At 54.4% G+C, this 23,940-nt stretch overlaps 1 protein-coding gene across 3 annotated transcripts in view; it reads right to left on the bottom strand.

Moving 5' to 3' along the window:
- The window catches only part of ndst1b (N-deacetylase/N-sulfotransferase (heparan glucosaminyl) 1b), a 49,633-nt gene that overhangs the window by 2,541 nt on the left and 23,152 nt on the right, over positions 1-23,940 (bottom strand). For all 3 annotated transcript variants that reach the window (XM_056600346.1, XM_056600349.1, XM_056600348.1), the window contains exons 2-14: positions 15,761-16,849; positions 13,645-14,127; positions 12,159-12,246; positions 11,586-11,740; positions 10,429-10,614; positions 8,291-8,419; positions 7,546-7,728; positions 6,338-6,434; positions 5,953-6,076; positions 4,010-4,184; positions 2,801-2,971; positions 712-821; positions 142-244 (exon numbers count right to left, since the gene is read on the bottom strand). In XM_056600346.1, coding sequence (XP_056456321.1) covers positions 142-244; positions 712-821; positions 2,801-2,971; positions 4,010-4,184; positions 5,953-6,076; positions 6,338-6,434; positions 7,546-7,728; positions 8,291-8,419; positions 10,429-10,614; positions 11,586-11,740; positions 12,159-12,246; positions 13,645-14,127; positions 15,761-16,303 — 2,547 coding nt within the window. In that variant the 5' untranslated portion in view covers positions 16,304-16,849. The remainder of the gene's footprint in view (positions 1-141; positions 245-711; positions 822-2,800; positions 2,972-4,009; positions 4,185-5,952; positions 6,077-6,337; positions 6,435-7,545; positions 7,729-8,290; positions 8,420-10,428; positions 10,615-11,585; positions 11,741-12,158; positions 12,247-13,644; positions 14,128-15,760; positions 16,850-23,940) is intronic.

Here is a 23,940-nt window from a genome sequence, read left to right as displayed (position 1 = left end):
ATGACACACACACACACACACACACACACACACACACACACACACACACACACACACACACACACACACACACACACACACACACACACACACACACACACACACACACACACACACACACACAAGGAGTGGTGAGCGTACCTCAGGGGTCATGTCGGGGTACCGCCGGCCCTTGCTCTTCCCCAGACACTTGGTCTTCCCTCCCTCCAGCAGCTGACACCAGAAGCCCTTCTTGGGGTCAAACCTGTTGCACACAGAAACACATTCCAGACGTTTGTACCCTTCAACCAGCATCACCTAACCAATAAAATAAAATCTGCCAATACCGAAGAAAAAAAAAAAATAATAATAATATTAATTGGCCCTTGGGGACGAATAAAGGGATGAGAATTGAATTGCATAAACGTCATAAACGCAAATATCGGCCGATTATATCGGCTGGCCGATATATCGGTCGATCACTAAAGCAAATAAAATGAATTGAATTGAATTATTCAAAGGCATGTGCGCTAGAGAGCGAGTCTTTCACTGGGCTGGGGTTGGCGGTTCCATTCCCACCGGGGCCTGCCCTGCCTAGAATGCGTGCACTCGCGGTATCGATTCGAGGAGACTTCTTGTTTCAGCCGAATAAACGGTCTGGAAACAGATCGGAGAGACGATGCAAGACAAGGATGAAGTGTGGATCAACGTCGACTCGTCAGCGGGACTCACGCCAGGATCTTGTGGTAGTTCACCACGTTGCTCAGGCTCAGGAACTTCTGGATCTTATCCATAATGGAGGCCGGCTCGCTCTTCAGCATCTGCCCGTCCAGGACCAGCAGCTAGAGGAAGAGGAGGAGACGAAGGAGGAGAGGTTTTAAAGAAAACACACCTTTTATTAATGCTTTTATCAGCTGTGAATATCAGCCATCCTATATCCCACTAATGACGTCACCTTGATGATCAACATTCCTACAGCCTACTCATGACGTCACCTTGATGATAAACATTCCTACAGCCTACTCATGATGTCACCTTGATGATCAACATTCCTACAGCCTACTCATGATGTCACCTTGATGATCAACATTCCTACAGCCTACTCATGATGTCACCTTGATGATAAACATTCCTACAGCCTACTCATGATGTCACCTTGATGATAAACATTCCTACAGCCTACTCATGATGTCACCTTGATGATAAACATTCCTACAGCCTACTCATGATGTCACCTTGATGATCAACATTCCTACAGCCTACTCATGATGTCACCTTGATGATCAACATTCCTACAGCCTACTCATGATGTCACCTTGATGATCAACATTCCTACAGCCTACTCATGATGTCACCTTGATGATCAACATTCCTACAGCCTACTCATGTCACCTTGATGATCAACATTCCTACAGCCTACTCATGATGTCACCTTGATGATAAACATTCCTACAGCCTACTCATGATGTCACCTTGATGATAAACATTCCTACAGCCTACTCATGTCACCTTGATGATCAACATTCATACAGCCTACTCATGACGTCACCTTGATGATAAACATTCCTACAGCCTACTCATGATGTCACCTTGATGATAAACATTCATACAGCCTACTCATGATGTCACCTTGATGATAAACATTCATACAGCCTACTCATGATGTCACCTTGATGATAAACATTCATACAGCCTACTCATGACGTCACTTTGATGATAAACATTCCTACAGCCTACTCATGACGTCACCTTGATGATAAACATTCCTACAGCCTACTCATGATGTCACCTTGATGATCAACATTCATACAGCCTACTCATGATGTCACCTTGATGATAAACATTCCTACAGCCTACTCATGATGTCACCTTGATGATCAACATTCATACAGCCTACTCATGATGTCACCTTGATGATAAACATTCATACAGCCTACTCATGATGTCACCTTGATGATAAACATTCATACAGCCTACTCATGATGTCACCTTGATGATAAACATTCCTACAGCCTACTCATGATGTCACCTTGATGATAAACATTCCTACAGCCTACTCATGATGTCACCTTGATGATCAACATTCCTACAGCCTACTCATGATGTCACCTTGATGATAAACATTCATACAGCCTACTCATGATGTCACCTTGATGATAAACATTCATACAGCCTACTCATGATGTCACCTTGATGATAAACATTCATACAGCCTACTCATGATGTCACCTTGATGATAAACATTCATACAGCCTACTCATGATGTCACCTTGATGATAAACATTCCTACAGCCTACTCATGTCACCTTGATGATAAACATTCCTACAGCCTACTCATGATGTCACCTTGATGATAAACATTCATACAGCCTACTCATGATGTCACCTTGATGATAAACATTCATACAGCCTACTCATGATGTCACCTTGATGATAAACATTCCTACAGCCTACTCATGATGTCACCTTGATGATAAACATTCCTACAGCCTACTCATGATGTCACCTTGATGATAAACATTCATACAGCCTACTCATGATGTCACCTTGATGATAAACATTCATACAGCCTACTCATGATGTCACCTTGATGATAAACATTCCTACAGCCTACTCATGATGTCACCTTGATGATAAACATTCATACAGCCTACTCATGATGTCACCTTGATGATCAACATTCCTACAGCCTACTCATTAAGCATACAGTCTAATTGTGTTCAATGTTTCATTAATTGCTTGATCCATCGTCCTAGAGCTACTGATCCGTACTGGTGGGACCCTGATTTCGAACACACGCCCTTCCCAGTGCCCGCCGTACCTGGCTGGCGTGGTAGTGGGAGAGCCAGCGCTCCAGGTGCACGGCGTACCAGCCCGGCACCAGGCAGCGGTTCTGCAGCACGCGCAGCCGCAGGGGCCCCTCGGGGCCCGCCGTGATCACGTCCTGGAACGAGAACTTCAGCGCCACCGGGTCCTCATGGGCCCGCTGGTGCTGGGGGGGGGGCACACACACACACACACACACACACACACACACACACACACACACACACACACACACACACACACACACACACACACACACACACACACACACACACACACACACACACACACACACACACACACACACACACACCTTTATTTCATTGTACTCTTGTTCACATATGAAGCGCCTTGGGTCTGGTGCAAGGCGCTATAAAAAAAATAAAGGTTCTTACGATAATCATTGAACTGAATCACTCAAATCAATGAGTCGAGTGATCCACTACAGACACCCACAAGGTGGGGGGAGGTGGGGGCTCTACGGTTGGGGCTCTATGGTGGGGGCTCTACGGTGGGGGCTCTGCTGAGGGCTCTATGGTGGGGGCTCTATGGTGGGGGCTCTATGGTGGGGGCTCTGCTGAGGGCTCTACGGTGGGGGCTCTACGGTGGGGGCTCTACGGTGGGGGCTCTACGGTGGGGGCTCTACGGTGGGGGCTCTACGGTGGGGGCTCTACGGTGGGGGCTCTACAGTGAGGGCTCTACGGTGAGGGCTCTAGGGTGGGGGCTCTATGGTGAGGGCTCTATGGTGGGGGCTCTATGGTGAGGGCTCTATGGTGGGGGCTCTATGGTGGGGGCTCTATGGTGGGGGCTCTGCTGGGGGCTCTATGGTGGGGGCTCTACTGGGGGCTCTATGGTGAGGGCTCTATGGTGGGGGCTCTATGGTGAGGGCTCTATGGTGGGGGCTCTATGGTGGGGGCTCTATGGTGGGGGCTCTATGGTGGGGGCTCTATGGTGGGGGCTCTATGGTGAGGGCTCTATGGTGGGGGCTCTATGGTGGGGGCTCTATGGTGGGGGCTCTGCTGAGGGCTCTATGGTGGGGGCTCTGCTGAGGGCTCTATGGTGAGGGCTCTATGGTGAGGGCTCTATGGTGGGGGCTCTATGCTGGGGGCTCTATGGTGAGGGCTCTATGGTGGGGGCTCTATGGTGGGGGCTCTATGGTGGGGGCTCTATGGTAATGCCCCCTGCTGCACCCGGGGGTACTGACCTGGTACCAGGAGTAGGCTCTGTCGGCGGGGTTGATCAGGATGGTGACGATCTTGGCCTTGGGGAGCAGCGCCGCCGCCCGCTGGGCTGCCACCTCCGAGTCGAAGTAGTTGGCGCTCTTCTCAAAGTAGTAGTCTGAGCTGGTGTTGGAAGGGAGGGGGAAGTACTCCATGTACCTGGGGGGGGGGGGGGGGTTAGTAGGGGTGACTGCAGGCGGTCTGCTCCGTGTTTGGACCGTATTACATTCAGGGCGTTCGTCAGACGCCTTTATCCAAAGCGACTTACAATAAGTACCTTAGTCATAAGAAAGAGAAACACCAATATACCGCTGTCGGTACGATAAAGATGTTCATAGAACCAAGGGCCAAGTACTAACTATCACTAGGTTAACCCATTCCCCATATACAACAAAGATAGCTAGGGTAAGACCACAACACCATGGCATAGCCATTATTTCAACCTAGTTTGATCTCTAAACACCACCATACATTATAAACCTCCCAAGTTATATTAAGTGGGTTTAAGAAAAATGCCATCCCATATTCGAATGTGAATGAATTGCACTAAGCGATCAGTAAATATTTATACATTTCACTTGTTTATCCCCTCCATACATTCTTCTGAATTATGGTTCTGGGGAGAAGGCGGACTCTGAGCCATTAATCATTGGCATTGTGAAAGATGAAAGAATTATAGAGGCAGTGGATAGCTGCATTTAGATCCAGACACGGACATCCCTGCTATACGTATTTATATCGTTCAGTAAGATTTACACCGATAGCGTGGACAGGGAATGCACAAGCCTACACAAGGACTTCAGGACTTACTGAAACCATCAAGACTCACTGAAACCATCAAGACTCACTGAAACCATCAGGACTCACTGAAACCATCAGGACTCACTGAAACCATCAGGACTCACTGAAACCATCAAGACTCACTGAAACCATCAAGACTCACTGAAACCATCAGGACTCACTGAAACCATCAAGACTCACTGAAACCATCAGGACTCACTGAAACCATCAGGACTCACTGAAACCATCAAGACTCACTGAAACCATCAGGACTCACTGAAACCATCAAGACTCACTGAAACCATCAAGACTCACTGAAACCATCAGGACTCACTGAAACCATCAGGACTCACTGAAACCATCAGGACTCACTGAAACCATCAAGACTCACTGAAACCATCAGGACTCACTGAAACCATCAGGACTCACTGAAACCATCAAGACTCACTGAAACCATCAAGACTCACTGAAACCATCAGGACTCACTGAAACCATCAGGACTCACTGAAACCATCAAGACTCACTGAAACCATCAGGACTCACTGAAACCATCAGGACTCACTGAAACCATCAGGACTCACTGAAACCATCAGTCATGATGGTTTAGGACTGGTTTACGACTCACTGAAGCCATCAGGATTCACTGAAACCATCAGGACTCACTGAAACCATCAGTCATGATGGTTTAGGACTGGTTTACGACTCACTGAAGCCATCAGGACTCACTGAAACCATCAGGACTCACTGAAACCATCAGTCATGATGGTTTAGGACTGGTTTACGACTCACTGAAGCCATCAGGACCCACTGAAGCCATCAGGACTCACTGAAACCATCAGGACTCACTGAAACCATCAGTCATGATGGTTTAGGACTGGTTTACGACTCACTGAAGCCATCAGGACTCACTGAAACTGGAGCGATGGTCTCAATTGAGACGTTGAAGTTACATTAAATAAGGATTGCTCTTGTTGTTCTGGTTGAATCTATTGTACATTAGCATTCCTGTTTGTTTTTTTTCCCCCGTGTATGCTATGATCAGGGCGTCACTGAAAGAGACCCTGCTCTCCATGGCCTCCCCTGAATGAACAGAGGATCAATAATGGATAACAGTTCAGTGGGTGGGGGCTGGGGAAGAGCTGCTCACCAGTCGATCCCCCGGTGGTAGTTGTGTCCGTTAAAGAACTGGATCTCCTCGAAGGTCTCCTTGCTGGGGTAGTTACTGGTCAGGTCTGGATGCATACCCAGGAACAGGTAGAGCGCGGTGGTCCCTGAAGGCGGACAGGACGGTTAGCACGCAGCAAAGACACGTTGTTGAATGACGAGGGAGTACAGTCGGCCGGGAGCAGAATAAGAGAAATCATTGAAAAAAGCATTTGGTACAGATTTTGTTCATGTGAAATGTATCAAATTCATTCTAATTCTTAATGACATTAAGAATTTATGATCATTAAGAATGATAATCGAGAACAAAAAAACGTTTTGCGTAACCCAACATGACCTGCAGGGGGCGGTAAAGGGCCGGTGGTTACCTGTCTTCTGAGGGCCAATGACAAGCAGCTTGGGGAAGCGGTCGCACGTTTTCTCCTTCGACCAAATGTCTTTGTGCCTTTTGTCCTCGCAGGGGTCCTGTAGCGACAGAAAAAGATGAACAATCACAATTTTGCTTTTTGGAGCAATCGTCATTGGCCTGGAGGAACCTCTCTGACGGAGTGGCCATCAGCTCTGGCCCGTGGCCGTCACCCCGGTGGTGCTTCCTCGAGGGAAGCAGCTCAGCTCTTTGACCGAGCGCCTTCATCTCTCCTTCGACTAACGCTGCTCGCTGCGGTCAAAGCTCTGCAGCGCATCCAGAACGCGGCAGCGCGCCCAGAGTTCAACCCAGGAGTCTCCCATGTGACCCCCCTCTTCAGGGACCTCCGCTGGCTCCCTGAGGTAGCTCGCATCCGCTTCAAGACGATGAGACTGGCCTACAAGGTGGTCAAAGGAACTGCCCCTGCCTACCTCCAAGCGTTGGTCAGACCGCACACCCCAGCTCGATCCCTCTGCTAATGTACCCCAGCGGGCGGCCTTCACCCTTAAGAGCAGGCTGAGGTCACACACAGAGTCAGAACTCTTCTGCTTTTGTCCCGCAGCGCTGGAACGAGCTCCCTGCACAAGAACGACAGCTTGGCACTTGTTTCTATAAACATCCTTACTGTACCGACAGCGATATATTGTTGTTTCTCTTTCTTCTGACAAATGTACTTATTGTTAGTCTCTTTGGATAAAACCGTCTGCTAAATGCCCTTAATGTAAATGTGAAAGGACAAGAACTACCCACGATAAACACTATAAAAAGATGAGAATGAATTTATAGCCCAGTCTTTCTCCAAACTTCCTCCTGTAAGCAAATATCCGATCTGGCGAGATACAGAAAGGTCAATAAGTCCCTCTATCTCCTCTTTACAGCCTCTTATCCTCAAACATACTGCTGGGCTCCGGCCATCTTTAATCAATACAAGCATCAGATAAGCAATAGCATTTACGACGCACATAAAGTAAACCGTCACCCTGCCGCTAAACTCACACCCACAGCACAAATGACCCCCCCTCAAACCACATCTCCCATCTCTTTTATTGCTTTTGAACGCTTGCTTGTTAATAATTCGGCGTTGACATTCTCTTCCTCCATGGATCCGGCTCCGTGTGCCAGGGTCAATGACCCCCCCAGGCCAAAGGGCCAGGGTCAGCCGCTGCTCACCTGCCACAGGGGCTCTCTCTCTGAGGGGAAGAGGCTGAAGTACTTGTGGGCCAGCTGCACGGGGGGCAGCGTCATCATCTTCAGGTTGGTCCAGGTCTCCACGAACCGCACCAGGCTCTTGAAGGTGTACAGGCCCAGCCGGTCGTTGCCGTAGTTGGACAGGTGGGTCATGAAAATACTGATCTGTTGGAGGGGGGGGGGGGGGGGGGGGGGCATGTAGAGGTGAGGGTGTGTGAATTAGGCAGGGAAGTTGTGTGTGTGTGTGTGTGTGTGTGTGTGTGTGCCTGACTGTCTGTACTGGTGTGTGTGTGTGTGTGTGTGTGTGTGTGCCTGACTGTCTGTACTGGTGTGTGTGTGTGTGTGTGTGTGCGTCTGTCTGTGCTGGTGTCTCTCTGTGCTGGTGTCTGTCTGTGCTGGTGTCTGTCTGTGCTGGTGTCTGTCTGTGCTGGTGTCTGTCTGTGCTGGTGTCTCTCTGTGCTGGTGTCTCTCTGTGCTGGTGTCTCTCTGTGCTGGTGTCTGTCTGTGCTGGTGCCTCTCTGTGCTGGTGCCTCTCTGTGCTGGTGCCTCTCTGTGCTGGTGTCTCTCTGTGCTGGTGTCTCTCTGTGCTGGTGTCTCTGTGCTGGTGTCTCTGTGCTGGTGTCTGTCTGTGCTGGTGTCTCTCTGTGCTGGTGTCTCTCTGCGCTGGTGTCTCTCTGTGCTGGTGTCTCTCTGTGCTGGTGTCTCTCTGTCTGTGTGTGTGACTAACAGGGTTCAGTAGCACGGTGAGGAAGAGCTCGCCCCCGTTGATGAGCTTGTCCAGCTCGTCCGGGCTGACCGGGTAGTCTTTGTAGAAGATGGTGTGAGTGAACAGACCACACGTCTGTCTGGGAAGCACCTGAAAGGCAAGAAATAAACATAGATAAATAAAGGACACACACACACACACAAAAACACGTAACAAGCGTTCACGTTAGCAGCCAGGCCCACACATGCACACGCTCCTTACCCCCATTCCTCCGATTAGCCCCTTAATCTAAGAAAGGAGCCACTCTGGCCCACGAGTCTGTCTGGAGATCCACCGTTCAGGGCGTTTACGTAGCGCTGCGTCGAGGGAGCTGGATATCAACGGTGGGAGTGAGGTGCAATCGCCGCCGCCCGTCCATTCTGCACGCTCTGTCACTCAAGGACAAGGGGGGGCTCAAGGGGGGGGGTTTGTGAATGCACGCGCCCACAAAAGGAGCGCCACACTCGGGGCATCGCATTGTTTCCCCGTCTGCACTGAAGGTCACACCGCGCGGCGCCGCGCAGCGGAAGAGGAGGCGGAGATATATAAATAAAGAGTGGATACACCGAGCCCAGGCTGTGATGATCGACTCTCAGAAAACAGACAAAGCTTCCGCCTCCCCGGCGCACGGCCGTCGTCAGCAGCCATCAAAGAGCCGCCCAGCCCGGCGCATTAAGCGCACGCATTCCTGGTCTGCACAGAAAGGTTGACATTTCAGCGTTCCTGGGGAGCGCTTTATGTACAGACGTCTGCGACGGCGGTGGCGGGGTCAGCATCAAAGGGAGGCTGATGAAGGAGAATGATGTCACCGGCGGAACCGTCACCTGAACTCTGATGAGATGACTCCCGGGCAATTTAGAGTTCAAATAGGGCCGGCCCCCCCTCGCCCGCCCTGCCACCGCGACGCGGGTACAGACGCAGGAGGCCGAGCCCGACAGCAGGGCAGGAGAACTGAGAGCATCAGAGGAACTACAACTCAGAAGGAAGGGCGGGGAGAGGCGAACGACCGAGAGAACCAACACGGAGGATCAGAGCGAGAGAAAGATGGAACAAACACAAACGAGGCTTAACCAACGGACGGGACGGAGGCGGGTTGGAGAAAGTGGGTTTGACAAACAAACTTTAATAAGGGGAACCGAGGATAAAGCCAGGGCAGCCGGCTCCTCCGCAGTGAGACCACTGCCTCAGAGCCAGCTCCACCACTATTTCTTTGCATGAGCAGGTCTTCCTTCCCCCCCTACAGCCCCCGACGCCCCCCCCCCCCCCCCCCCTCATTACACTGATTTGTGCCGTTGTACAGTTTCTGGCTTTTCTTTTTTACTTGTATCCCGCCTGACGCAGCAGAACGCTGTAGTTTTCCCTGAGTGAGAAGACTTTGAAAAGTGACAGAAGTGATTTATCCCGGGAACGCGCTAGCCTCAGCTCCACTGCGAGCTTTACAGGTCCTCAGAAAACACGTTTAGCCTGGATCCACCGTCTAAAAACAGCCTTTGGTAGGCAGCGTCGTGCCTCATAAAAACAAAGAGGCCAAAAACAAGTGGATTGCAAAAAAGATAGACTAGCAGAACCCTTCTTCACATACATCAACGTATCGCCGGCGCATCACTTGACAGTGAGACAGGCTGGAGGGAGACAGTGAGACAGGCTGTAGGGAGACAGTGAGACAGGCTGGAGGGATGGAGGGAGACAGGCTGGAGGGAGACAGTGAGACAGGCTGGAGGGAGACAGTGAGAGAGGCTGGAGGGATGGAGGGAGACAGTGAGACAGGCTGGAGGGAGACAGTGAGACAGGCTGGAGGGAGACAGTGAGACAGGCTGGAGGGATGGAGGGAGACAGTGAGACAGGCTGGAGGGAGACAGTGAGACAGGCTGGAGGGAGACAGTGAGACAGGCTGGAGGGAGACAGTGAGAGAGGCTGGAGGGATGGAGGGAGACAGTGAGACAGGCTGGAGGGAGACAGTGAGACAGGCTGGAGGGAGACAGTGAGACAGGCAGTAGGGAGACAGTGAGACAGGCTGGAGGGAGACAGGCTGGAGGGAGACAGTGAGACAGGCTGGAGGGAGACAGTGAGACAGGCTGGAGGGAGACAGAGACACCCATGTCAGCGGCGTGTGGGCGTACGCTGATGCCGCTGTGGGTGAAGCCGCGGCGGAAGCGGGCGGGCTTGAGGTGGGGGTACTCCTCCGTGCTGGTCACCCGGATCCCCCAAACCTTCTTCCAGGCGTCGTAGAGCTGGATGTGCACGGGGTACACCCCCGAGTGGTGGGGCGCCACTGCGTAGCCCATGGTGGTGGGGACGCCATGCTCCTGGGGGGGGGGGGGGGAGGAGAGAGAGAGCGAGAGCGAGAGCGAGAGAGACAGAGACAGAGACAGAGACAGAGAGAGACAGAGAGAGAGAGAGAGAGAGAGAGAGAGAGAGAGAGAGAGACAGAGAGAGAGAGAGAGAGAGAAAACAGTCAGATAAGCCAACACACGGTGAATCCACTAAACTCCTCCACAGACTTCATTTGAATTCATTCTCTGCAACGTAGACACAGAATGTGACCTGAGAATCCATCAACAGGACAACATGAGTTGTTGGCAGGCGTCCAAAACATGCCTAAAGATGAACCAAAAGAAAACTACATTGATGCTTGGCTGTGAGGAACGAGTTCAAACATCTTCAAAACTAAGTGATAGACATAGATCTATATCTATATCTATATCTAGATCTAGATATAGATATCAAAGCGACACCAGTAATAAGCTGTGGGATGCGCACTAGACCCCAGCTGTTACATTACAACACATTTCAGAGCTTTGTCGCGATCGTCTGGCAGTTTATACCGTGGCACAGCAGGCGTAAACATGCACCGACAGATCATCTCATTAGCCAGCTCTGGTACCGTTAATGCATCAGGACACACACACACTTTAATATTTAGTCATTAAGCAGACAAATGTACGCGAGGCGACTGGAGGGAGAGTGTGGGCAGATACCCCTCCATAAAGACCGGGGGAGGGGGTTCATCTGTTGGCGCTGGGCCTCCAACCCGTGTGACCTTCGGCTGGGACTGGACCCACCCCGCTGATATCACAGCCCGTCCCAACCACATCAAATAGGACTCAGGTTCCTTCTGCCACTAGATAGGCCGGACCATTTGGCGTATTAAAACGATTGGCCGCTAATACCTCCACTAAAAACAGTTAATTATGGACCTTACGCATATATATAAAGCGGTAGGGGGTGACGCTACACCGGGGACTGACACCAAGGCCTCGGCAGTCCTGTCACTCACCATGGCAAACTTCTTGTTGAGCAGCATCTGCTCAGCCAGCACCGACTGGTTGTGGAAGAGGTGTGGCTGCATGTGGCTCCACATGTGGGGGAACCACCAGAACTCCTTGACGTAGGAGAGCAGCAGGTCGTCACCAAGGTCCTCCTCGTCAGAACCTGGAGGGGAGAGGGGGGAGGAGGGGAAGGGAGGGAGGAGTAGAGTAGATTAGGTAGGGATGGGAGAGCAGAGAAGGTACACATGGAGGGAACAACAAACAGAGAGGAAGAGGGAGAGAGGGAGAGAGAGACAGAAAGGGAGAGATAGAAAGAGAGAGAGCGGGGAGAGACAGACAGCAAGAGAGACATAGGGGGGGGATAAGAAGGTCAACAATGATCTCAAATGAGGGAGAAGAAGAGGAGAGAATAGTAAAAAAATGATTGGAAAGCAGAGAAAGAGGAAAAAAGGGATTTGTGAGATTGGCTGTTCCTTCTGGGAGCGTTATCACATTCTGTTTGCTAGGAGTTGTTATCAGCCCAGTGGCTCTGAGCACAGCACCCCCGCCTCCCCCCTTCCCAGGAGGCTTCATCCTCTCACCGGCGTGAAAGAACTTCCCGGAGAAGCCCAGGTTGAAGGTGAAGTTGGGCACGTGGGTGCGCAACTCCCTCTGCGTCTCCAGCAGCGCCTGGAAGGAGAGAGGAGAGAGGAGAGAGGAGGGGGGAGAGAGGAGTGAGGAGAGAGGAGGGGGGGAGGAGAGAGGAGGGGGGAGGAGAGAGGAGCGAGGGGGAGAGGAGAGAGGAGGGGAGGGGGGGAGGAGAGAGGGAGAGAGGAGGGGGGAGAGGAGGAGAGAGGAGGGGGGAGACAGGAGAGGTGAAGCACACGCCGCTGCTGCACCGCCAGTGTTGCCGGGGCGTGCACGCCAACACATAGGCACAGAGATAGCTTTCCCCCCACTTTCTTTCAGAAGCCATCCAGCGTCTAACCCGAGGTCTCCACTATTCTGTTTGATACTTGGCTCTCCTCTGATTTGGCTGTTTGTTTTATTTGATCTCCGCGCTGAATGGGAATCTCACTGTGTGTGTGTGTGTGTGTGTGTGTGTGTGTGTGTGTGTGTGTGTGTGTGTGTGTGTGTGTGTGTGTGTGTGTGTGTGTGTGTGTGTGTGTGTGTGTGTGTGTGTGTGTGTGTGTGTGTGTGTGTGTGTGTGTGTGATGCTGATTTGCAGTCAGCCACTGAGGTTTGAAGCTTCTTCTCCACACCCCCTACTTCTGCCTCCTGCACACATGAGGACGGGTATGTGTATGTGTGTGTTGCGGTGTGTGTATTTGTTGTGCGTAGTGTGTGTCTGTTGCGTCCGTGTGTTTGTGTGTCTGTTGTGGTTGCGTTTGGTGTGTGTGCGAGCATTCCGAAGCCCTTCAATATTCTCGGTGCGTCCCCGATCGCGCCGGCTGGAGTACTGCTGGTAGTGTCTGGGAGGGGGGGGGCTGTCAGCTTAGAGTGGCCCACCGGGATATCCCCCCCCCCCCCGCTGGGAACCGTTCAGTGGGGGGGGGGGGATGAGGGAGGACTTTCAAAGGGATACACAAGAGTACACACACACACACACACACACACACACACACACACACACACACACACACACACACACACACACACACACACACACACACACACACACACACACACACACACACACACACACACACAGCTCTGTGTTGGCGTATCCTCGTGTGTACGGTGTTTGGAGACCGTGGGGACACTGGGACAGGGGAGACAAGGGGGACAGGGGGGCTGTGTTACACAGACAGGAGACCGTGGGGACAGGGGGGATATGGGGGACGGGGGGGACGGGTTACACAGACAGGAGACAGGAGCTCTCAGCCCCTTGCGAGGACACTTTGACCCGTACAAAGCCAGCAAAGGAAAACACAGCCCAGCTGGCTGCAACGCGCTCCATGTGCTACAGGGTTCACACACACGAACACACACACACACACGAACACACACACACACGAACACACACACACACGAACACACACACACGAACACACACACACATGAACACACACACACACACACGCTCACCTTGACGTCGGGAACCTTCATGCGGGTGCCCTCCTTGCCCACGAAGATGTCGTCGATGTCCACCAGCAGGTGGCGCTCCAGCGACAGCGAGAGCCGCTTGCCCGTCAGGAAGGCCACGGCGTCCACGAACACCAGCTTGTGCAGCCAGAAGGCCAGGTTGTTCCCGAAGAGCACGCGCTGAATGCCGTCGTGCAGCCCCAGGTCCTGCACCACCGAGGGCAGCAGCGCCGCGTTCTGCCCCAGCAGCGCAGCGCTCTCCGCCGACTGCGTCTTGGCCAGCAGCACGGGCTCGTAGGTGGAGTGGTTGGACTGGAACACGGTCCAGTCGTCTCCGGGCAGCGGGCCGGCGATGGGCTGGCCGGCTCGTGTGATGAAGAGCAGCGGGGACTTGGGGTTGACGGTGCAATCCTTCAGCCCCAGGTTTGAGTGCAGGAAGAGGGGGAAGCCCTTGAGCTGCGCGCTCAGAAGGCTGTTCTCGTTGGCCTGCAGGATGGAGAGAGGGAGGGAGAGTGAGGGAGGGAGGGAGGGAGAAGGAGTGAGCGGGACGGGGGGGCGTTTGGACAGAGAGCGCGGGGGGAGAATGGAGGAGGAAAGACAAAAGAGAAGGGAGTGAACATCCAAACGGAGAGAGCGACCCACAAGGGGTTGGAAGGAAGGAAAACATTCATTTCGCACAAGAGGCTCATTGTGTGGCGGCGGCGGTGTGATGCCCAGGGAGGCGTGCGGTTCCCCTCCGCCCACCTACTCCCCCCAACCTCCTCCGGGAGCACGGTGCGTCAGATGTGAAGGCTCGCTGCACTGCCCGTGTGGCCCTACGAAGAGCACCACCACGGCTAATGAAGAGGGAGGGAGGGAGGGAGGGGAGGGTCTCTCTCTCTCTCTCTCTCTCTCTCTCTCTCTCTCTCTCTCTCTCTCTCTCTCTCTCTCTCGCTCGCTCTCTCTCTCCTCTCTCTCTCTCTCTCTCTCTCTCTCTCTCTCTCTCTCTCTCTCTCTCTCTCTCTCTCTCTCTCTCTCTCTCTCCATGACGGCGTGGGCGGACGTGAGAGAACGCCGTGTGAGTTAACACTTGCCCACGCGAGTGTCTGTGCGATGAAACACTATTGATCAGGAGATGCTAATAAAGAACAAGTTCTTTGACCACATTTTGTGTGCGCAGGCTACCGGTGTGCGTATCTGTACCGCGGCGGGAAAACGTTTAATCTGTCCCACCGGGTATTTACCGGGATTAGGAAGCCACGATGTGCACGACACTAAGTAAGACGGAGCCTTTAATGTGTTAACACAGTGGTGGAGCACAGGGGTAGGAGACGGGAGGTAGGAGACAGGGAGGAGGAGACAGGGGGGAGGAGACAGGGGGCCCACTAGCAGCTCCGTCTCCCTGACGGAGACAACGTTGTTTGAGGCCGTTCGTCGCCCTTGTTCTGAGAGCCAGCTCCTCCAAAACAATTCCAAATGTCCCCGTGGTCACCTGGTGAGGCTGAGGAACACGTTTTACGAAACAGAGGAATGCTGTTTACCTCCTAGTCCCGTGGCGTTCGATCGCTACACTCTTCATTTCATCACACAGCCCTGAGGGGTTACCCTCGCAGGAATACCGCTGCACATTATACATACACCTGCTGTCGGTCACTCTCAGGCGTTTTGCCTGAGAAGAGCAGCCTTCATACCTCCATATCCAATTATTGCACGCCTTTTAGTGGTTGGGGGGGATGGTGATTCATCGGTGAGACGTGCAAACTGGGGGAGGGGGCTGAAGAAATCAGACAGCAGAGAGGCCCAGAAAAGGGAGCAAGCGAGCGAGAGCGAGCGAGAGCGAGAGTGAGAGAGAGAGAGAAGTGCTATTGAACCAGGCAGGTCTTTCCAACCCTGTGAATTCTATCTCCGCAGAGACAGCCGAGCCAGATGGACAGGGCAGAAGGTGTGAGAGAACCAGCGAGAGGGAGGGAGGGAGGGAGGGAGGGAGGGAGGGCGAGCAAGGGAGGGAGGGCGAGCGAGGGAGGGAGGGCGAGCGAGGGAGGGAGGGCGAGCGAGGGAAGGAGGGCGAGCGAGGGAGGGAGGGAGAGCGAGGGAGGGAGGGCGAGCGAGGGAGCGAGGCGGTGCGCTGTGTCGTGCTCACCTTGAAGAAGCCGATGATGCCCACCCCGTACTCGACGCAGTACTTGTCCAGCAGCTCGCGGTTCCAGGCGTCCAGGTTGACGTACTTCAGGATGTTCTCGTAGATGACCAGCGTGAAGCGGCCGCGCTCCTTGTCCGTCAGCGTGGGCATGTCGCCCTTGCCCGGCGAGATCTCCGTCCGGTAGCGGAAGCGCGCCGACTCCAGGATGGCCACGATCTCCTGGCCCAGCTGGGAGTATTGGGACTCCACGAACACCAGCACCACGGGGTCAGTGCGGGCACCGGGCTCCCCCCCCGGGCCCCGGGACCCGCCCCCCGGGGGGAGCAGCCGCGAGGGGGTGACCCGGGGGTCGTAGGGGTCGGCCGACGCCCCCTCCTCCCCGGTTGCGACCCCCCGAGAGGGCTCCAGCTCACGCTTGGCACCATACAGGAAGTAGGCGGAGATGAAGAAGCTGACGGCGCAGAAGAGGAAGAGGAGCAGCAGGGAGGTCTGCAGCGGGAGCAGGCGGACCAGCCGACGGAGACGCACCACGCATCCCAGCATCGTCCCACGCCGTCGGCCCAGCAACGCACTGCCACTCGCCGGCTCTGGCGTCCGGGGCTCAGCGGCGGGGTTTCATTAAAGGAGACAGGAAACAGGAAGAGGACGACAGGAGGGGGGGCTCAGAGCAGGGCGGGTCTCGTTATCCAGGTCGAGGCACGCGGCGGGAAGGCGGCGGCAGTGGGAGGAGCCACTGGAGAAAGAAAGACGGTTTCACGTTGGGTCGCCGTCATAGTGCCCGCGCTTATGTCACCATGGCAGAGGAGGGCGGGGCTTCCGACCGATGGGACACGCTCACGCCCCGGGCAGCGAGAAGGCGCGGTCAAGTGGGGGTGTGTTTGGGGGGGGGGGTCCAAGGGCTGTGGAGATGCCTCCGCTTCGTGGTTAGAAAGATGGCCGAGGTAACCTCCAACCTATGATCGAAACCGGCCAATGGCGGCCCGGCTTGCTTTCGATGGTCTCTCCTGATTGGCAGATGATTCTCTTGGGGCGGTCACCCGAGTCATGTCAGCCGCTCCATTGGCTCGTCTTTCCCTGGGCACTGCTGACCTAGAACAACACAAGGAGGGAAACAAACACGTTAGGACCAGAGAACAGAGCAGGAAACGTGATGCGGCCACAAAGAAACTAAAGGATCATGTTCGCAGAGCAAAGAGCGATAACCCGTTTGTCTCTCTGTGGTGCGCGGTGGCGAGTGTAGGAGGTGTACATTACTGCTGCCAACACTTCAGCGGAGTTCGGCTCAACCTGTTCACCTGCACACCGCCGTACCAACCCTCACCCTCACCGCCGTACCAACCCTCACCCTCACCGCCGTACCAACCCTCACCCTCACCGCCGTACCACCTCATTCGCCGCGTACCAAACCCTCACCCCCCCGCCGTACAACCCACCTCACCGCCGTACCAACCTCCACCCTCACCACTGTACCACACACTCCCCCTCACGCCTCGTACCAACTCCCCCTCACCGCCGTTACCAACCTCACCCCACCGCGATACCACCTACCTCACGCTCGTTACCAACCCTCACCCCACCCCGCCGTACAACCCTCACCCCACCGCACCAAACTCCCCTCACCGCGTCCAACCACCTCACCCTCCCGCCGTACCAACCCTCACCCTCCCCGCTTTCTTTACCCGCCCTTACAATCCGTAGCTCTCACGCCGTAAAAACCTCACCCTCCCACAGCACCAACCCTCACCGCCGTACCAACCCTCACCCACACCGCCGTACCAACCCTCACCCTCACCGCCGTACCAACCCTCACCCTCACCGCCGTACCAACCCTCACCGCCGTACCAACCCTCACCCACACACTTATTGGGTGAGGGACCAGCGGCGCCCTGATTGGGTGAGGGACCAGCGACGCCCTGATTGGGTGAGGGACCAGCGACACCCTGATTGGGTGAGGGACCAGCGACGACCTGATTGGGTGAGGGACCAGCGACGCCCTGATTGGGTGAGGGACCAGCGACGCCCTGATTGGGTGAGGGACCAGCGACGCCCTGATTGGGTGAGGGACCAGCGAGGCCCTGATTGGGTGAGGGACCAGCGAGGCCCTGATTGGGTGAGGGACCAGCGAGGCCCTGATTGGGTGAGGGACCAGCGAGGCCCTGATTGGGTCGGGCAGCAGGGGAGACAGTAGAGCCCTCCCCCGTGGGTTGCGGCCGGAGGGGGGAGGCAGCCCTACGGAGACACAGCCCCAGTGCCCAGGGGGAGGGGGGAGGCAGCCCTACGGAGACACAGCCCCAGTGCCCAGGGGGGGGGGGGAGGCAGCCCTACGGAGACACAGCCCCAGTGCCCAGGGGGGGGGGGGAGGCAGCCCTACGGAGACACAGCCCCAGTGCCCAGGGGGAGGGGGGAGGCAGCCCTACGGAGACACAGCCCCAGTGCCCAGGGGGGGGGGGAGGCAGCCCTACGGAGACACAGCCCCAGTGCCCAGGGGGGGGGGGGGGGTGTTGGGTGAATATGTGATTAGCCAGCAGCGAGGGGAGAGAGTAGGGATGAGGGATGGGGTGGGAGGGAGCGAGGGGAGAGTGTAGGGGTGAGGGATGGGGTGGGAGGGGCGAGGGGAGAGTGTAGGGATGAGGGATGGGGTGGGAGGAGCGAGGGGAGAGAGTAGGGATGAGGGAGGAGGGAGCGAGGCGTGGAAACATCATTTCTCCATTTGTCTTCAGAGAGAGAGAGAGAGCGAGAGCGAGAGCGAGAGCGAGAGAGAGAGAGAGAGAGAGAGAGAGAGAGAGAGAGACGAGAGCGGCCACCATATATTTATTTTTACAAGGCAGTGTGTTCCTGTTTTGTGCGGGGGGGGGGTTATGAAGCCGCTCTGCCACCCTCCCGACCCCTCTAAACAATGCCCTGCCTGGACGAGGCATTAGCCTGAGACAGAACCCTCTGCTGCCACCGAATAATGACCAGCACATCCATCAGGGCCAGGGAGGGCCGTAACAACGGCTCATAACGCCACTAAAAGCTTTCTACGGAAGACGATAAACCAAAGTTTAATTAAGGGCGGGATGAAAAGCAGAACTAAATGTAGGGAGCGTACCAGTCTCGTCATCGTGCATTCAATGACATTTCCTCTTGATGGACAGCTAATGCATTAACGACTTATTGATTTCATATTTCTCCTCTGGCCGTGACGTTGGTGGGTTACACACAAAGAAAAAAACAGGAATTCCATCAGAATTCCATGGAGAAAACATTGTTTTCAATGTCATACGGTAACACACACAACGATCCGCCCCGATCAGTCTCTCCTGTTGACCAATAGTAACCCTGATGCTCATATGATGCCCCCTGTCCAATGCACAGCTTGCTGCCCGCCGCCAGCGTCCTGGAGGCCTTGCGTTCACAGGACGGCCGGCGCTAATGTAGCGAGCGTCTGTGAAACAGCGGTAGGCGTTGGGAGAATGTGAAACGCCAGAGCATGCACACACACCTAGTGTGCTTTTGACCATCAACAAGCGCGCACACACACACCAAGGAATTCACATGAGCAGGCAAACACACAAACATATGCGCACACACACACATAAACATAAACGCACACAGACAGACACAGTTCGACACGCAGACACAGTCGCGGGTGCGCTAGCTTTGTTGAGGAGGGGAAGTCGTGCCGTAGCATAACAAAGCGTGATTAGCCGGAGGAAGCGGCGCGGGGATGCGTGGTCAGGGGCCGCGGAGCCAAACAACCACAAGGTAGGGGTCGGGTTGTTGTCTCTCTCTCTCTCTTCTCTCTCTCTCCTCTCTCTCTTCTCTCTCTCTCTCTCTCTCTCTCTCTCTCTCTCTCTCTCTCTCTCTCTCTCTCTCTCTCTCTCTCTCTCTCTCTCTCTCTCTCTCTCTCTCTCAGGATGGCGTAATTTCAAAGTAATTTGGGGGTTGATGATTAATCAGCGAGGGAGCTCGTCTTATCTTCGGCCAAGGTCTGCGGGAGACAAGAGGCTGCGCGGGTCTCTAATGGAGCTGCTGACGGGCTTAGAGGACAGATTAAAGGGCTGCGCAAACAACACACTGCTCCAACATGGCCGCACGCTCGGGCCTCACTTCTAGCACTGATAACAACTCCCTCATCAATGGCACACAAACTTCTTCTGGGCTGGCCTTGAAGCCCCAACAAAACTGGTTCTCACTCAGGGAGGGGGGGGGAGGGCAGCGATGTCATCGTGGAGCGAGGCTGTAATGCACTGGGATGAGGTCCTCAATGGAGGCGTGGTGCAGAGGATGGTATTAGCAGCCGTCGGGATGAAGACTAATGGCTCTGCGCAGTGGCCCGGACCATCTCCTGGTCTGGGGGGTACCCCCCCCTCATCCCCACTCTACCGCTCGGTCAGAGAGGAACGCTCCACAGGGAGGAAAGGGAGTCAGTATTCCACTCCCGCGTGATGGCGGGGAGGGGCTGTATAGCGGGCCGACCCACGGGGAGGGCAGAGGGCCGAGGCAGAGGAGCGGGAACGCAGACGCTGGCTGAGGCACTCCTGGGGGGGAGGGGGGGAGCTCACCTCGCAGCCTTCCCTCGCACACCCAGGATCGGGTACCGCGATCAGGGACGCCCCCCCCCCCCTCCTGAAACATGGAGGAGGAGGAGCCCGGCGAGTTTTAAGACAAAAGCTGGTGATTAAATTGAAAATACGAAGTAAATGACCGGCGTGGAAAAAAACTGAGCGAGGAAAACACACCTCCCTTAGGCGGCCATCAATCTGATCCGACGGCTCTGGGAAAACATCAATTAACATATCCCCAATTAACATATCCCCAATTAACATATCCCCAATTAACATATCCCCGCTGGCTGGACGGGCTGAGTGATGGGGACCAGGTTGAGTAGCGGCGTAAACAAGGGCAGGTGACTCCGAGCCCCCGAGGCCTCGAGGCCAGAGCCCTGCCGTCCCTCAGGGTGGGGGGTCACACAGAGAAACAAGGGAGAGAGCGAGAGAGAACCCGTCGGGGGCCGAGTGTGAATCCCAGGCTTCAGCTGAAACAACTCCCTGGATAAACACCACTAAAGTTGACCATCTGCAGAAGCCTCCCCCCCCTCCCCCCTCAACATAATTCTCTCCATGTCCTTACGGACAGGGTTGGTTGTCGGTTCCCCCTCTCCCCCTAAATCCATCTCAGCGTTCAGAGCGGAGTGTTCTGGCGTGATGAGTTGGTGCATTAGCACCGCCCCGCCGCACAGAGCCCAGTTTATCCTATTTTACAAATAAACTTTGGGAGTGAGAGAGAGGTGACCCTGGGGCTGGCTGCCCCAGTACACTGCCCCCCCTCCCGCTCCCCACTCCCAGGGCACCGGCTGACAGAAATAAATGATGTCCCTCTCGCTTCACAGTGCCTTGGCAACGGCAGTCTCAATGAAACGTCTGGACTGCATCTGGTTTCCTGGAACGCGGTGTAGAATCCAAGCTCAGAACGAACCACAACACTATCGGTTCAGACTTGCCTCAGAGCGAATCGGTTTGACAGCAGCACGTTGAGCATGTTCCTCATGGACACTCTGATCTGACCCAATGGGAGGGCCTCGGCTCTCTGAAGGCCCCTGTGACTGTGGGTCCAACGCAGGCTCAGAGTCGTATTAGAAGGGCTACCCGCACTAGGCCACGCCTCTCATTCCCGAGCCTCTCAGGGAGAATCGTAGGAACCATTAAAAAACGCTCACGGCTATTAAAGGGTCCACAATGATGGATCCTACAGCGAGGTAGAGCCGCAATTACTCAGCAACGTTTGCCGTCTTTCCATCGCCCGTGACATTAGCATCATCGTCTTCTACGTAGTTTATGGAGGGATGAGGGTCGCCACCATCCAGCCCTTCTGTCGTGCATATCAAATCCCAGACGTCCACGCAACCGCCTGCCGTTCGGCAGCGGGGAAGGTGGGTCAAGGTCTGCCGGGTGAGGAAGAGGCTGTAATCTCTCCCCCCTAATCCGGTTAATCTGGACACTTTCAAAGGCAGCACATGTAGCGCTAATGGCCCCCGCTGTTGCATCGGAAGCCGCCCGGCTTTGAGTGGCGAGTGAAGGATGAAGCGTTTTTAAATACAAAAACAAGGAAGACAGAAGCTGAAGGATAAGGGGGGGGGGGAGGAAAACATAAATTCAAAGTAAACACGACCAAAAAAAGTCGTCTTTATCTTTAAAAACGTCTTTCCAAAGACGTTATGTGGAACTCACTTTAAAAGACATTCGCTTAAATGCAGAGGAGGCAACGAAGCCAGCCGAATGGACTGTTATTGTGAGCAGTGAGGATGACGACAAGGAAATGGTGTCAGATTCTGAAGGCATGCAAACAAGCAGCGAGAACCCCAGCGCACGGCAAAGCTCTCCATTTGCATTCCTGCTGCACCGCCGTTCCCTCACTGAAGATTAAACTTCAAAAAGAAAAAACTGAAAAATGGCTCCCTCGTGAAGCAAGGCATCAAACACACACGCGTGCGCGCTCCCGTGTGTGTGCGTGTGTTTGTGAGGCACGACGCTTCGCTTTCTTAGACGGGTTCAATTTAAGGAGCCGGGGAACCCCACCTCCTCGCTTGGCATCCATCAATACAGAAACAATCAATCTGAAATTCAAATTCCATTTCATGCATCCATTGTGGTCGGCCGCGATTAAATTTGGAGGCTGAGAAATGGCGGCATGGTGTCCCCCTCCTCCATGGGGGGCTGGAGCCCACGGGGCAGGCGGTCCTGCCTCGACCTCACCCAAGGTGAGGAAAACCATTCACTCAGACTTTGTCTCCCCCTCTCTCTGTCTCCCTCCCTCTCTCTCTCTCCCCCTCCCCCTCTCGCTCTCTGTCTCCCCCCAGCGCCACTCGCTCTGTCTCCATCTTCCCCCGAGTTATGAATTAATTTCACGCCTCTGTGTGGAGACTGGACGCCCTACGGGAGGAACAGTACCTCCGACTTCTCATTCTCTCTAAAGAAAATACAAATTCAGTATTACGGTCGGACCACCGCTAACCCCCCAGCCCCACCCCCACCTCCACCCCCACCCCCACCCCCACCCGGGCATGACGCAGAACCGCGGCTGCACCACCACTTCGTTTCTCTCCCACCACCTCGGCTTAATGCCCCCAACGGTTGAGACAGTTTCACAGAGGGGAGACATGTCTCCCTCCATCTCTCTCCCTAAATAAGCCCCCGCCCCGGCAATTATGACGATGGCCCCACTCTCGGCCTCCGATCGGAGTAATTAGAAATGATTGCAACATTATTCGTTGACGCGGTAATGGCACAAAGTGAAGCAGGCTCATATTTTAGTTTAGACAAGAGCAAGTGCAATCTTTTTCTAAAGACCAATTATGACTGGAACGAGAAGATGGCAAATGTGCATTCAATCAGAATTACTGACGAGACGTTCTGTCTATTTCTGGACATGGGCAAATTCAGAGAGAGACCGAGAGAGACGGTAGGAGAGAGAGGGTGAGGTATGGAGAGAGAGAGAGGGTGAAGGATGGGGAGAGAGGGTGAGGGATGGAGAGAGAGGGTGAGGGATGGAGAGAGAGAGAGGCAGAGCGGGAGTTCGAGAGCGAGAGATTACATTCCAACAGACCCCTGCTACAGGATTAAATCCGCTCCCCCGTCAAAACAGATCCCGTCTCGCTGTGATGGAGGTTGAACTGGCATAATGACACGATTACACATTAGGGTTAGGGTTAGGCTAACAGATCCCGTCTCGCTGTGATGGAGCTTGAACTGGCATAATGACACGATTACACATTCACGTTCCACCAAGACGAAGAAAGCAACGAAGAGTGAAAACACTGAAGGTGGTGGAGTGGAAATATACATAGATATCCGACTCCTTCCTCTTCCTCGCTCATTAAACAGTCGCATAACTCCTCAGGTCTGTCCTCAGATCCTGGTCATCTCAGCGCCGGTAACCAAGGGAACCTCAGAAGTGAGCGCCAGGAAGTGGATTACTTCCCTATAGGAGGGGAGGAGGTGGGGGGCACAGATGACCATGTGTGTGAGGTTGAATGTCATGGAGGTATGGCGGGCCATGCCTGGTTGTACGATTACCCCCCCCCCCCCACCCGCCGGCTGGCTTCACAGTGTAAGGGATGTTCTGGATGGACCTCACACAGAATCCTTAAAACACACACACACACACACACACACACACACACACACACACACACAGGA

The sequence above is a fragment of the Gadus chalcogrammus genome, chromosome 10 (assembly GCF_026213295.1).
Source record: "Gadus chalcogrammus isolate NIFS_2021 chromosome 10, NIFS_Gcha_1.0, whole genome shotgun sequence".
NCBI lineage: Eukaryota > Metazoa > Chordata > Actinopteri > Gadiformes > Gadidae > Gadus > Gadus chalcogrammus.
Note: the sequence above shows the minus strand (reverse complement) of the source record. Positions and strands in the feature narration are given on the sequence as shown.